We start from the raw sequence: 15,264 nt of genomic DNA, 5'->3' as shown, positions 1-15,264 counted from the left end.
CAACCAACAAAAAGAAAAAAACTTGATTTTATATCATTAACATGAAGAGAGATTTTATAGAACAAAAAACACAATTTTACAATGGAAAAGAGATGTATAGTTCAATAGACCCTTCTGGTTCGATTATTCTCTGAACCTCACGTATAACGTGAGCTTAGTGCACCGAACTGTTTTTTAGTTCAAGCTAATTCCATGTCATTGAACTTTTTGTCTAAAGCCTCAGAACAAAGTTGTTCCATTTTATGATAAAAACTAACCATATCTGAGAGTTGTTCAATTGACATTTTTGCAAGAATAGCCCTAGCCATTTTTTCTCTTTCTTCATTCATCTTCAATCTGTTCATGTATGTTGATGCATTCCTCACTGTTGCTCCCATTTGCTTCAACCTATTCTCTTGTTGTACACTCAATGCTGTGTTTGCCTACATGTTATACGCAAAACCGTTCAAAATCTAGAGTCAGTAGGTTCAAATTCTTCCAAATGAACGCGATTTTACTATACGTATTCATTTTTTTGGGTACGGGAAAGGGAAATGAAGGAAAAGGTTACAAAATGGTCCGAGAATCAAACCCTCACCAACAAAGTTGAAAGTTCAGATAGTCAACCAACTGAGCTACTAAAAGCGTAAACCACTAGAACTCCCTTCNTGCTTCAACCTATTCTCTTGTTGTACACTCAATGCTGTGTTTGCCTACATGTTATACGCAAAACCGTTCAGAATCTAGAGTCAGTAGGTTCAAATTCTTCCAAATGAATGCGATTTTACTATACGTATTCATTTTTTTGGGTACGGGAAAGGGAAATGAAGGAAAGGGTTACAAAGTGGTCGTAGAATCAAACCCTCACCAACTAAGTTGAAAGTTCCGTCTCCAGTTCAGGGGAAGGACAAAGGAAAGGTGCGCAATTTCCTGGAAACATAGTTTTGTTTTTCAACTCGTGACCAGATTTCCTCTCTCTATCAACTAATTTATTATGGTCGGGAGGATCCCCAATTCTTGGTTGGAATTCCAATTTCAAAGAAAACACATGCGAAAGTTCAGGTAGTCAACTAACTGAACTACTAAAAGCGTAAACCAATAGAATTCAACATATACCCAATCTAATCCCGCAAGTGGCTAGGTCTAGGGAGGGTAAGATGATGTACACGGACTTTCATGATGTAGTAGGGTCAACCATGAAAAACATGTTTATAACCGCACATTAGTAGGGTTTGAGAAAGGGTCACACCCCAAGGGTATGAGGTAGACAGTCCACGCTAATGCAAGTATTAGTGACTGTTTAAACCCATGACCTATATGTTACATGGAGACAACTTTACTGTTGCTCAGAAAAATTTCGAAATATATATAAAATTTGTACCTCAAGAAATTCAGCTCCAGGTTCAAGTTCAGATTCTTTTTCTGAAATTCTGCCAAGTCCATTGCTATACATATTTTTTGCAATTGAAAAACTTTTAACAATGCTTTTTCTTTTGCTCTCTAATTCATGGTTGAATTTTATACCTCTACTTGGTATATTTCCAGGACCATTAAGCTTCTTTGCATATGCAATTACTGCTTTAACAAATTCCTACAAAACCAATCAAATACAATTAAAACGTGGTCAAGTTCTATGTACTGTCAGTATAAAATACAAAAAAATAATATCAATATTGATATCAAGTAATTTAAGAGCATTGGTTAAGAGATGTGGTGGAATGGTAAATGTTCTTCCACATTTAATATAATCAAGAGTCACAAGTTCGAGTCTTGAAAGTGAAATCCTCTTGGTAAGGAGAGCTAAAATCCCCTATATTGATTTTTTATGACACAAATTTGAATTAGTCGAAATATTAGGTTTTGAATACTAATCATTGTGGTTAAGTTGATTTGACACATTTCTTTTTGTATGTATTCTGAAAAAGTGTGCATTTCTCTAAATTACACAAAAAAAAAATTGAAATTATTTTCTTACTTTCTTTTCATTAAATTTTCCAACACTTTATAGGTGATCAATCACATGATTTCATAGACAAGTGGCCAATAATAATATCAAACTATAAAAAGTCTCTTTTTATACTCTTTATTGTATCATTATATGGTATTCAATATCTATCGGCCTGACTAATTCATATTCAACACTCGTTATCCCGACCAAGGGTGGAAACCATCACGATGCAAGCTCATAACACATATTAATATACGCTTTGGTCCACCAAACCTCACAAATTTATTCCTTAGAGTACTACACCATCATTGAACTCAAAAGCAAGACAATATATTTATCATGAAATTCATGACACGCATTATCTGCTTTGACCCAACAGACCTCACAGATTTGTCACCATCCAAGCTCATGCATGACACGAATAAACTACACCATCATTGAGCCCAAAAACACGCATAACATGAGCTTGGATTGCGACAAATTGTCACCATTCCTAGGACTCAAACTCAAGACATCTGAACTCGATAAAATTAATTAGCAAGTTGAGAGTTTAATTAAGTACCTGGTAAGCCATAGCACAACCTGGATAATCAAAATCACCATTATCTTGTCCACGCATACGTTCAGGATGAAATTGTAATCCCATAATAAATTTACCTTCTTGAGGATTATATGCATCTGGATCATAAAAACCTTCAACTAATCCATCATTAGCAAATGCCATTGGCACAAATCTTTGTGCTAATCTCTTAACTCCTTGATGATGATAACTATTAACCCAAATCTCCATTTTTTCATCATCTTCTAATGACTCTTTAAACCATTTGTGTAATGGTGTATTTTCAACTATTTTCACCGCATGTCTATGTCCATCATAGTTTTCATAGTTCATATGTACAACTTTTTCATACTTTTTACCTATGTCGCTCGGACTCTGACTCTGACTTTGACTCTTCAATGTTGATGGATGTGACAACATTTCTAAAGAGTCGGAGCAACATAGCTTCTCACAACTTTTAGACAATTCTTTCTCTATATCACTCTGACATGACTTCAACATTGTCGATGGTTGCATGTCTGACATTTCTGAAGAGTTTGAGCAACATAGGTTTTTGCAATCCTTGGACAATTCTTTCTCTATATCACTCGAACACGACTTCAATATTGTCGATGGTTGCATATCTAACATTTCTGAAGAGTCTGAGCAGCATAGGTTTTTGCAGTTCTTAGTCAATTCTTTCTCTATGGTGTTCAAGCACTTCAATAACCCTGACGGGTTCATGTCTGATTCTCCAATAAGACATGGGTGCAACATCAACGACATTTCTGGAGAGTCTGAACGAGATAACGTTTGATAATTCTTGGACAATTCTTTCTCTAAATCTTGATAAAGGGTGCCACCACAAGCAACATTAAGGACTTGTGAACCTCTACAAATTCCCAAATAAGGTATATTCCTCTCAAGACATAGTTTTGCAAGTGCTAATTCAATTGAATCTTTTTCTTTATCAATTGTTGTGTCACTTGAATGTAATTTTTTTATTTCTTCAAGCTCTTCTTGTGATAATCCAGATAATTCATCACTATCATAAAGTGATGGATCAATGTCTTCTCCTTCACATAAAAGAACTCCATGAATTGGTTGAAAACTTTCTAGTAACATGTGTACACCACTAACTCGCGGTACTATAACAGGCGCTGCTCCATAACTCACGATAAGATCTAAGTGATATTCACCTGCATACAAATGTTGAACATATAATTAAGTAAATTCAAATATGCCATTTAGACAATTCAGATAAGTCGATCACAAAGTTCATTACATATATCAACAACAATTTAAAGTAAATAAAAATAGAAAAGTAAAAACCATCACAAGAATCAATGTAACAATTTTTCAAAGATGTCATAATTAATATTTTTTTATTCACAACAAAAATCCCTCTTTTATCCCAATCCAATTCCTCCACTAACACGAACCTCAATTAGATTCAGTCATGCTACACTTTTTAGTTATCGAAAGAACTTGACTCTCTCTGATTTATAAAAATAACTCTAATAAAAAAAACATGAAATTAACTACGGAATGTAATTTCACATATAAAATTAAAATAAAAGAGAGAAATCGATCGACTACTTACCAACAAAATCAACAAATTTGTTCTTACGAACAGTTCTTCTAGAAACGATTAGAACCCTAGGAAGAATCATTGATAGATCTGGAGCCATCTTTAATTTCTCTATACTTCAAAATCCAAGAAAAAAAAAATTAATTTATAGAGATAAAAAAATTAATTTTTTTTTTATATATATAAATCTTTCAAAATATTCTTTTTGAAATATTTAAGACTATGAATAAGGTCGTGATCACAACCAAGTTTATGTATGTGTTACTAATTTATGGTTATATTAGAAAGATATATATAAGGGTAAATCATGCAAATAAATAAATAAATAAAATTAATTAAGGGATAGGCGTAGTCGAGTGGCCGCATAAAACAAATATAGTGGGTTTGATTGGTTGGTGAGGAGGAGCTACAGATCAACTTACGAGTTTAGTCATAAGAAAAGTCGGAATTTAGGGTTTGGAGGTTCGATTTTGAGGTTCTTAGCTATTTTTAAATTTATGGGTCCATTTTGATTATTTATACATGAATTATGAGTCGTATCGAAAATACAAGGTTCAGATGAATCTGACTGCAACTCTATGTCATGAAATTCAATAGTTTTGACTCAAATTTTGTATTTGTATGTATATTAGTTAATGTAAAATCTAAAAATTCAAAATTCTAGTTTTTTTCTCGAGATTAAAGAATTTTATTAATAATTATTATTAATTTATATTGCAATATTGTAAATCTTTATTTTTAGCATTATCTAAAAATTAAATTAGAAGTCAAACGGCTTGATAATATTGCTGACGTGCTAATGAGTGTATTAAAACTTAAAACGCATCTTGACGAATATGCCACCTGGATTTTAGAGGTGCTTTATTTTGGATAGTATTTATAATTTTGTATTTCAACTTTTTTCTAGGTGTGACCTAACTGCCAATAAAATGAGATGAAGATCATTCGAGATTAGAAAATAGATATTTTTATATAACTTTTGTGTAAAAAATTATTTGCATCGGTGTCAAATAAATTTATCTTGGTAAAGTTACAAATAAAGACGACAATAATTGATTAATTTTGAATTAATGATAAATATATATAAAATACATGTCAAGTATTCATTGGATGCAGATAAATTTTTATCTTTCTTTTCTTCTGTCTTTCAAAATTTTGGTTGAGTGGTTGGGAGGTGGGTCTCCATGTGAGAGACCTAGGATCGAATTCAGCCTCGTTATAATTACTTAGCTATGAGTTGGTCGTATGAGGCTTGTTTGATGTGATTTACATCTCATGTGTGATTTGCGAGTTATTGCATAATGAGTAGGTTATCACAAAGTGCTCACCACAGAGTGTTCACCCAAAAAACAGAGGCAGAGATTGTGGATTTTCCTATGGTTTTCATTATCTATTTTAGATGTACTTCAACTGAATCAAGTTATAGTTGAACGTCTAAATGAAATTTGATGATAAATTTAAGAGATTATTGATGTATTAATACTGATTATATATGTTTCCTTTTAATATCAATAAATTTTCAACTTAAGATAAGGCACAACCAAAAATAAAAAATTTGACAACCACCAATTAATAGACACAACTAGTAGTATATTAATTTCTTAATAGTTGGCTATTTATAATCTCTACTGTTAACCAATTGGTGCTTTGAATGTAGCCATGTTCTAATTTGGCATAATCACATTTGAACATTAGAGATAACTTTAAATTTTCTCCATTTTCTTGTTTGGTCATAAAATTATATTTATTTATAACTAATAATATAGCAAAAGGTCAATCAAGATAAGCTTCTTCCTGTTATAAAATTTAATATGGATTAGATCATGATATATAGAGTTATAAACTAGAGTACTAATTATCTTGATCCTAATTAATAAGTGATTTAATTAATAACAAGTTATTTTTTTATTTATTTTTTTGTATGGATTTGTAATCATCCTAAATCACAGGCTTGTATCAAATACTTCTTTTTTTTTCCTACTCGAGGCTTGATATTCGTTTTGAGCTTCATATATTAACGCTTAAAGATCTCACTTTGAGAAGTAAAACGCTTCCAGTCATAGATGACTCAATCCCTAGAAATAACCAGACCTCAAAAAGGTTTAGAGTTAGAAATTACCAAGAATCGAATTCTGCTAAATTCAGTAAAATTTGCTTTTGAATTGGTCAACCAAGCTAGCGACTCCAATGACTTTAGGTTCATGAACATGTTGGGAGATTATATGATAGTTGAAATAGTAGCTCGAAGCAAAAAGGGTTTTCTAGAAACAATCTTTTTTGAAAGACTGTGTAATAGCATTACATAGAGGAAAATATTTTCTATTATACCGAACATACCCTTGATCTCATTTTTTTATGTACAAGAATCACATAGTGAAAATAAAATAAACATAAGCAATATATATAGATAATTTACACCTACCCACCCCACCCCACCCCCTCCCAAGATTGGTGGATCATATTGCCATGATAATTGATAGCTTGTAGTGAACTTCAAAGTTTATGACAGAGGTTACCTAACATGCTAAGCTATTGGGCCATGAGCTAGACAACCCAATAAGAGGATTGGGCTTTGCTTGGACCCATGTTAGTGTGTATATATATATATTTAATACTGAATACATAATTTACACTCTGTTTGGATCATTGTTATCCCCTGTTTCATAATGTATTATATTGTATTGTACTCTATTGTACTGTATTGTATGGTAGATACAATGTTTGGCTAGACTGTATTGTTTAATAATATTTTTATTGTTTGGTTTGACTGTATCGTATTGTATTGTAATTTATAAATTTACTAAAATATCCTTAATTATTCTAGGGTAGGAACTTTGACTAGAATTAAATAATATAAGATAAATGGTAAAATAGTACTATGAAATATTATGTAAAGATATAATTGAAAAAAGAAATTAAGTAACAATTGAAACACACCAAATTGATTGTTCCATAAAATGGGGGTTTTCATTGTTACATAACAACAAAATTTAACAATACAATACATTTTAAGTAATAATCAAAACAAACATTATAAGTATAGTAACGATACAATACAATACAATGGGTAACAATGATCCAAACAGAATGTTATTTCTATTCAACTTTCGAATCGTGAATAATAATCTCGAAATAACTTAATTCGGAATTTGCACACTGACACTACAAACAAAGAAGGAGGAGGAGGAGGACCCTACCTTCCAAAAACACTATATTTGATTAATCATTTTCACTCGTTTACTGGTTCTTTTTTCTCATAAAGTAACAAAAATGATATACACTTGTTATAGTATCACAAAGCTTGAAAAAAGCAGCTGCTAAGTGCTACTTATATTCGAATAAAAGTAAAGTAAAAGCTCCCCACTTAACACAAAAAAAGTTTAGTGAATTTGAGAATTTGTTTTCCAGTTTGGCCAGTAATGGCGGTTTCTATTCCTGTTCTTGTAATTGTTATTGCACTTCATCTCATTGCTTTTGTTCTTGCTGTCGGTGCTGAACGACGTCGTAGCACGGTACCCTTTTGAGCTTATCTTATATTTTCTATGTTTTTTGCTTCTTTTTTTGCTTGTGGTATGGTTGAAGATTGTATTTTTTGGTTCTTTGTTTATTGGAGATAGGTAAAGATTGGGTTTTTTTTGTGTGTGAGTTTGTTTTTGTTGCTGGGTTTAGTTAAAGATTGGGATTGTGTTGGATGTTTTTGGTTTCTTGTGTTGTTAAAGATTGAATTTTTGGGTGTTTTTTGTTTCTGGGTATAGTTAAAGATTGGATTTTCATGGATGTTTTTGGTTTCTTGTGTTGCTAAAGATTGATTTTTTTTGGGTGCTTGGTGTTTCTGGGTATAGTTAAAGATTGGTTTTTTGGTTAATTTTTGGATATAGGTAAAAAACTGATTTTTTGTGTTAGTGTGTTTTTGGTCTCTGGTTGTATTAAAGCTTAGATTGTGTTGGATGTTTTTGGTTTCTTGTGTTGCTAAGGATTGATTTGTTTCTTTGGGGTGTTTGGTATTTCTGGATGGCGTTGAATAGTTAAAAATTGTTTTTTTTTGGTTTTTGTTTTTTGGTGTTGTAAAGATTTGAGTTTTTGGTTTTGTTTGCTAATGAGTCTTCCTTGAGCCAAGGGTCTATCAGAGACCACCTCTCTACCTACCTTGGGGGTAAGGTCTAAGTACACTCTACTCCTATGTTGCTCGTACTCTCCATAAATGCTGCCGCACCATGTTGTATCCTACAAAAATGCACTACGTTGGAAGGATCTGACACGCACCATCGGCATTCATGAATAGTCCAAGCAACATAGCTCTACTCTCCCCATAGTGGGATTGCAGAGGTATGTTGTTGTTGTTGCTAATGAGTCTAGTTGAAGATCAAATGTTTTTGGTGTTCTGTTTTCAGGGGTATAGTTAAGATTTGAACTTCTTTTGGTTTTTGAATATAGTTGCATGGTTGGTAAGGATCATATAGCCAACCCCAACTTGCTTGGAATTTGAGGCAAAGTAATTGTTGTTGTTGTTCGAGTTGGGATTGAGGCGTAGTAGTAGTAGTAATTGTTGTTTCTCTGTAGTTAGTTCCCTTTTATGGGGTTTTTTTTGTAGTCAAAGATGAAGTTTTGAATGTTGTTTTGTGTTTGTGAAGGCGAAAGTTGTGCCGGATAAGTATGATGAACGGACGTACTGTGTATATGGAACGGATGCTTCTACAGCCTATGGATTGGCAGCATTTGGGTTGCTTCTGATTAGCCAAACGTTGGTCAACGGCATTACCAAGTGCTTGTGTTTTGGAAGAGGAATGATGGGTGGTAGTTCTACTACTTGTGCCATTTTCTTCTTTGTCTTCTCCTGGTAAGAATATAGCTACTGTTCTCTCTCTTACTTTATGTTTATTTACATTCTTTTGTTTGGTTGTAGTGCGCTTACCCCCTAGAGTTTACGAAATGTTCACGTGATTTAGGCAATGAGATTGTTTTTGTTGATTGGCTTAATTGTTATTTGTTAGTTGAAGAGTGATACTTCTGCAATTATAAACTAATGAAGGCATCATACCTTGTTGAAACTTAATATTGCCATAGAGTAACCGTATGTTGGATTTATTGGAGACTCATAGGTGAAGAAGCCCGAGGATGATTTTGTGACAAAGAAGAATGAAAAAGGTTCAACTGTAATTTACAGATGGAAAAACAGAAAAAACTAGAAAGTCTCGTGTGATTATGTTAGAATACTTTTTGTATACTTTGTGTTGTCTGAAAGGCACAAAATCCATTTAACCTTTTTCTCCGTAGTTGGGTGCTAAGTATTCCTGAGTTCCATTGGTCACCTTACTCTTCCTGTCTGTTTGCACCATTTGATGAAGTTCTGTACCCCTTCCTTTCTTTCACGGTTTAGATTTCATNGTTGGATTTATTGGAGACTCATAGGTGAAGAAGCCCGAGGATGATTTTGTGACAAAGAAGAATGAAAAAGGTTCAACTGTAATTTACAGATGGAAAAACAGAACTAAAAAAAAAACTAGAAAGTCTCGTGTGACTATGTTAGTATACTTTGTGTTGTCTGAAAGGCATAAAAAATCCATTTAACCTTTTTCTCCGTAGTTGGGTGCTAAGTATTCCTGAGTTCCACTGGTCACCTTACTCTTCCTGTCCGTTTGCACCATTTGATGAAGTTCTGTACCCCTTCGTTTCTTTCACGGTTTAAATTTCATTTTGTTTGAGCCAAAATGGTGCCACTAGATAAATTCTGATCTTTATAGCATGCATTAAGGTGTGATCGTACTTGTGCAATAGGTAAAGAAATGTTCAAAACCAATATCTTTTTTCTTGAGATAAAAAAAAAGTTATATTGGTTTTGAGCATTTCTTTACCTATTGCACAAGTACGATCACAACTTAGTGTGACGCTATAAAGGTCTTTTTCACCGAGGAAATTGATTCATTAAGTTGTTTGGGAGTAGCTGTGACACCTGTAACGGGTGCAAACCCTTAATGGATCTTTGAATTGCCACTTGCCCAATCTTACTGGCACTAAAATAAGTGGTTGAATAGATAGAAATAATGAAAATATTTTGGAGTTCCACTGAGGTGAGTTTTGACTTCTTTCTTTGTACGACAGTTAGTCTGGTTATCTCATGATGTATGTATACACAAGTTAATTAAGAAGAAACATGAAAAGTAATTTCCATATATATATTTTTTTTGAAATAGGTAACTTAAGTAATTTCCATATATATTGTAACTGAATTTGAAAGAGGAAACTTCAACAATCTGTGATGATGGTTTTTTGCCTTTCGGAAGTATACATGTGTAACTTTCAGCCAGGTCTGCTTAGTGTTTGCTTTGCTTTTGTGTTCAGTTAGGCAGGGGTGGAGCTAGTGTGGAGGGTGCGGGTTCGGCCAAATCCAATAGCTTTAGTCCAAATTTTGTATTTTTGTTAAGAAATATGTTAAATATGTAGAAATTATTTAGTTTAGAATCCAGTAACTTGAAAGAACTAAAATTCCGAACCCATGAGCTTTACCTGGCTCCACCTCTATTGGTTAGTGTCTCTAAATTAGGAGAGATATGACAACAACAACAACATACCCAATCTAATCCCACAAGTGTGGTCTGGGAGAGTGGTGTGTACGCACACCTTACCTCTACCTTATGAAGACAAAGAAGTTGTTTCTGAAAGACCCTCAGCTCAAGTAAATTCTACCACTAGTTTGATGGAGTTAGCACGAATGATTTAGGTCTGATTAGAGCAGAATTGATTCATACCATCGACCCCTACTTTCTTTGGGAATAAGGTATAGTAATATTGTTGTTTAATAGACTTACACAACTAGCATTGACACTGCCCTAGAATAAACACGGATGGTTTTGATTGAATGTGGTGATGATAGGTGATATCTAGTTTAGATAGTTGGCTAGTGCATGAGGCTATTCTCATTGGTTTCGCAGTTGACATGGTGTTCTCGGTAGTGGATAAAAGCAACAAAAGATTTAATGAACATTTGTATGTAAAAGAACATAAAGTGATATTAAGATACCAAATTGAAATTAATAATCCATTACTTGAAAATTGAAATGATGAAGATGTAAGTTAAAATGCAAACAATAAGCAAAAGACCTGTTAAATAAACATATGAAGAAATAAGAACACATTCAACTTTGTTCCCCAGAAAATAATTCGCTCTCGTTTGTCCCTAGCTTTTGAAGTTGAAACTTGAAAATTTGAGTTTTGAAGTTGTGGAAGTCCCAATAATCCAAAAACTAGTCGAGCGACTTTTGGGAACTTGAAATATTTGAATATCTGATCAATTTGATGACCCAAAATCTATGGCCAAACACTAGCGGAAAAATGAAGAGGGATCAAGGGAGAGGTGAGTGAAAATACTAGCAAAATTCTCTGAGATACTTCCATTACTTTAATTCACATTTCTTCTGTATCACATTCTTTTTACCTTTTGGCTCCATAGTCTATGGCCATTGTCACGATAGTTACTTTTTCAGTTCTTAACCTCCCTATCTAAAGCAGCCACGGAAACTTGATGGCAGTAGAACAACATATATCTATTGCTTACTTCCTTTTTTGAATGACAAACAGGGTTAGCTTTTTAGGAGCAGAAGCATGCTTATTGGCAGGATCAGCAAAGAATGCATACCATACAAAGTATCGCGCGGCTTTCCAAGTTGAAAGCTTGTCATGTGCCACCCTCCGAAAAGGTGTATTTGCTGCTGGCGCTGCCCTGACCTTACTATCAATGATCGGATCCATTTTCTACTACTGGAAACACTCAAAGGCTGATACCGGTGGATGGCAAAAACACCAAAACGAAGGACTTGGAATGGCAGCATCTAACTATACCGAATCTACTGAAAGAAAGGGCTGAATCCATGTTTCTTCTAAAAGGTCCGTTACATTTACAAATCGAACAAGATGTTTCGATGAGGAACTTAAACATGAAGAGTTCTAGTCCTTGGTTTGGTTTTGTACCATCCATAGTTTACATACATAATATATATTATATATGAACGTAGTTCGTAGGAATTTAAGTAAATTCGTATTAAGCAGCATTCGCGTCCACGTAGTGTCTGTAATAGCTTTTCTGAGGAGGTTATTATAGATTATGATCTCTATGGTTTTCTTGGTAATGAACTTGAAAAAGGGTACAATTTTACAGTTTGAATCAATTTTCTGCAGTTTATTTTGTAATTCTATGTAAGTGAACAAACTATGAAATGAAAGAATGGTATTCAGTTTCCTTATTATTTTTTTCGAATTTGTTTTGATAGAATGTTCATTACTCTGTGTAGATTTTGAGTGCTACAATGTTTGTTCAGATGTAACTCTGTTTGTATGAGCTTGCTCATATTGCTGGTCTCAAGTTTGAATAAAGGAGGAAGGTTGTAGTAGGCTACTAACCAACGTAAAATTTGTCAATTCATGATGAATCCTCGTAATATTTGTGTTTGTTGTATATATTGAGAGTTATGATTTCTCATGATATAGAATGCATTAACCTACAAAAAGAACATGGTAAATTAGGTGATATATACAACATATAAAGCTCATAAAATGGCAAAATGTTGATGAAAAATACTTTTATAAATATTTAGATGTTTCATCAAGCCAGCGGGTTCTGAATGATCTCCCTTGTGCTTAACCATCTCGAAAAAATAATAATCATATAATCCGTTTGAAAAACATGTCTGAGTTACAAAATATAAATTTCTTGCTCACATTATATTCCTAGCTTGGTTTGGACATGGTAATTGTCTATCTACAATCAATTTCATCTAACCATGAAGGGGTATTAATTGTTCGATGGATAAGATATCTTTATCTTAACCAGAGATCTCGGGTTTAAATTTGGAGAATGAAAAACTCCCCGTAGGCAACACTTTCCCATTAATAAGGCCTACACAATGCGAATTTAGATTAGTCGAGCCAAGTGGTGGAGATATATGAAATATCCCTTCTTGATGTTGAACTAATTATTGTAATTTGTACTATTAATCATGGGTTAACAAAGCTTAATTAGTTGGTTAGAGACAAAAAAAAAGAATGAAATAACTCATAATAGAAGACATCATCAAAAAGCACATTTACTATTTGATCAAACATATTTTTCTTGAAGAAAACTAGAATTACAACAACCAACATTGGTAAACTTATATTATATTACCTAAGAGTAACATTTTCAAGATAATTAACTCCAAACATTAATACCAACATTAATATATTACTAATTGAAGTACAACATTAAGGATATGTTACACTCTTCAACAACAAGAAAATACACATCTTAGTTATATCTTAAACATAAAAAGGTAATTATAGAATACAACAACAATGTAACAACTACATACGCCTCAGTCCCAAATAAGTCGGAACTGACTATATGAGTACTCCTCACTGACCATGTTACTCCATATAAAATCATCTTAGCCCAACATTAAAGGCTAATTATAGAAGACAACAAACAACTACTACATAAACAAGTAGGGGTCGACTATGACTCTTCAGTACTGGTCGTACCATGTTACTCCATATAAACTCGTCTTAGGCCAATATTAAAAGGCTAATAATATATAAATGGGACATTAGTATTCTTAGCAATTTGGGAAAGGGGAACCACAAGTAGAAGCAACTTTCTTGGCATTAGGAGAAGAAATCATCTTTTGAAGTCTTGGATCCTTCATGTATTTGCAAAGACATGGCCTTTGTTCTTTCAACTTTGAGCAACAAATTGAACTTGGAGTTGTGGATGATGTTATGGCATTTGCACATGGACTTAGTTGCAATGGATTGCAACTTACATATGCTTTTGTTACCTTAGTTTCTTGAACAAAAACCAAAAAAAGTACAATTGCAAAAATAGCCACAAACCTCATTGTCATTTTGGATGATCTAGTAGTGTGTGTGTGTGTTTGTGTGGTAAGTGATGAGAGTATTTTTATGTTGTTGTGTGTTGTGATGAATACATTGACATGTAACCTCTATTTATAGAAGGGGAAGGTCATAGGCATCCAAACACTACTAAAAAAATCACTAGTTCTCCACTAAAAAATGTTCGGTGACTATTTTTACAAATATTTTGATTGAATCAGTGAGAAAAGAAAAAAAATAGTAGTGTTTTTCTATGACAAAATTAGGAAGTTTCCTGACATTTAAGTGAGAATCTATTTTCTACCATGTGTTTTACCAGTGAGCTGTTTTGATGAGAAATAAGTGGGAAAATCATGTTTTATAGTATAATTTTTTCCATTGATTTATAAAAAAACCCTTTGTTTCTAGTAATGAAATTTTTATGTTTGACAAGTTCAAGTTTTAAGGCTTTTAGTACAGATGGAATATCGTATTTTTAAAATTTATAGATTCATAATTTTATATTAATCCAAACTTAATGAGTTTTCATACTTATATATATGTTTCGTGTCAAAAATATTAAGTTTAAGTCATGTAAGTTAAATATATACCCAAAAAGCAAAATAAAAAGAAGATTTTCTTTTTCTCCCCTCCACCTTTTTTTCCCTTAATCATGTGCTGGGTTAATTAAAGTAAACTAAGGATTTATTTTTAACAAATCATTTGATTCTTTCCACTTTTTATGCTAACAAAGAGTATATTATATAAAAACTATATAATATACTTTTCTTGAATTTTTTTATTTTTTGGTTTTGTGGATTTACACTATAAAAAGAAAATAAGAATTAGCGATGGATAGCATCTGTCGTTAATCCTCTTTTAGCGACAATTTAAGAAAACAATATTATAGCTATAAAATAATTAGCAATAGCTGAATATATGTATATCTATAAGTAAAAAGTGGACTAGATTTAGCCAAGTATATAAGTAGTTTAATTTGATATTTTAGAAAATGAAGGGCTTTAAAGTTGGAAATCAACAAAAAATCGTGTGCATTACATAAACTCGCTCATGTACAATAATTTGTAAATCACATAAAAAAGATAAATTTTATTAGATAAATTTGACATGACAAACTCAACTGAGAAGATGTCGATAGAGATTTTAAAGTTACTCACACATTATTAGTAATAATATCGGCATGCTTACCATTAGTTGAAGCTATCATAACAATCATGAGTTATGAGCAAATATTATGAATCAATAAAAGTTTTTTATTTTCACCCTTTTTTATGTGGTCCTATTCTTTCGCCGAGCGGAATTAGAAACAAATTTAAAATTTAAAATTTATGAATTCTGAATTTTAAT

At 32.7% G+C, this 15,264-nt stretch overlaps 3 protein-coding genes across 4 annotated transcripts; 1 reads left to right on the top strand and 2 right to left on the bottom strand.

Annotated features, from left to right (window-relative positions):
• Positions 1-42: 42 nt before the first annotated feature.
• Positions 43-4,227, bottom strand: LOC125869362 (putative glutamine amidotransferase GAT1_2.1). 2 transcript variants are annotated; one of them, XM_049549940.1, is made up of 4 exons: positions 4,069-4,227; positions 2,490-3,664; positions 1,361-1,570; positions 43-422 (listed from the first exon to the last, which is right to left on the bottom strand). In XM_049549940.1, the coding sequence occupies exons 1-4, from the start codon at positions 4,154-4,156 to the stop codon at positions 180-182; spliced, it is 1,716 nt and encodes a 571-aa protein (XP_049405897.1). In that variant the 5' UTR covers positions 4,157-4,227; the 3' UTR covers positions 43-179. The 2 variants fall into 2 exon arrangements, with proteins under 2 accessions (XP_049405897.1, XP_049405899.1); XM_049549942.1 differs by lacking the exon at positions 1,361-1,570.
• Positions 4,228-7,347: 3,120 nt separating this feature from the next.
• LOC125868133 (uncharacterized) lies at positions 7,348-12,293 on the top strand. The gene is made up of 3 exons (XM_049548736.1): positions 7,348-7,568; positions 8,688-8,893; positions 11,632-12,293. Exons 1-3 carry the CDS (start codon positions 7,476-7,478, stop codon positions 11,915-11,917), a joined length of 585 nt encoding a protein of 194 aa, XP_049404693.1. The 5' UTR covers positions 7,348-7,475; the 3' UTR covers positions 11,918-12,293.
• Positions 12,294-13,196: 903 nt separating this feature from the next.
• LOC125867379 (non-specific lipid-transfer protein 2-like) lies at positions 13,197-13,996 on the bottom strand. The gene has a single exon (XM_049547860.1). It carries the CDS (start codon positions 13,926-13,928, stop codon positions 13,641-13,643), a length of 288 nt encoding a protein of 95 aa, XP_049403817.1. The 5' UTR covers positions 13,929-13,996; the 3' UTR covers positions 13,197-13,640.
• Between the last annotated feature and the right edge of the window lie 1,268 nt (positions 13,997-15,264).

Source organism: Solanum stenotomum, chromosome 6 (assembly GCF_019186545.1).
Source record: "Solanum stenotomum isolate F172 chromosome 6, ASM1918654v1, whole genome shotgun sequence".
NCBI classification, from domain to species: Eukaryota; Viridiplantae; Streptophyta; class Magnoliopsida; order Solanales; family Solanaceae; genus Solanum; species Solanum stenotomum.
The sequence above is the reverse complement of the archived record's forward strand: the minus strand, read 5'-3'. Positions and strand labels throughout refer to the sequence as shown.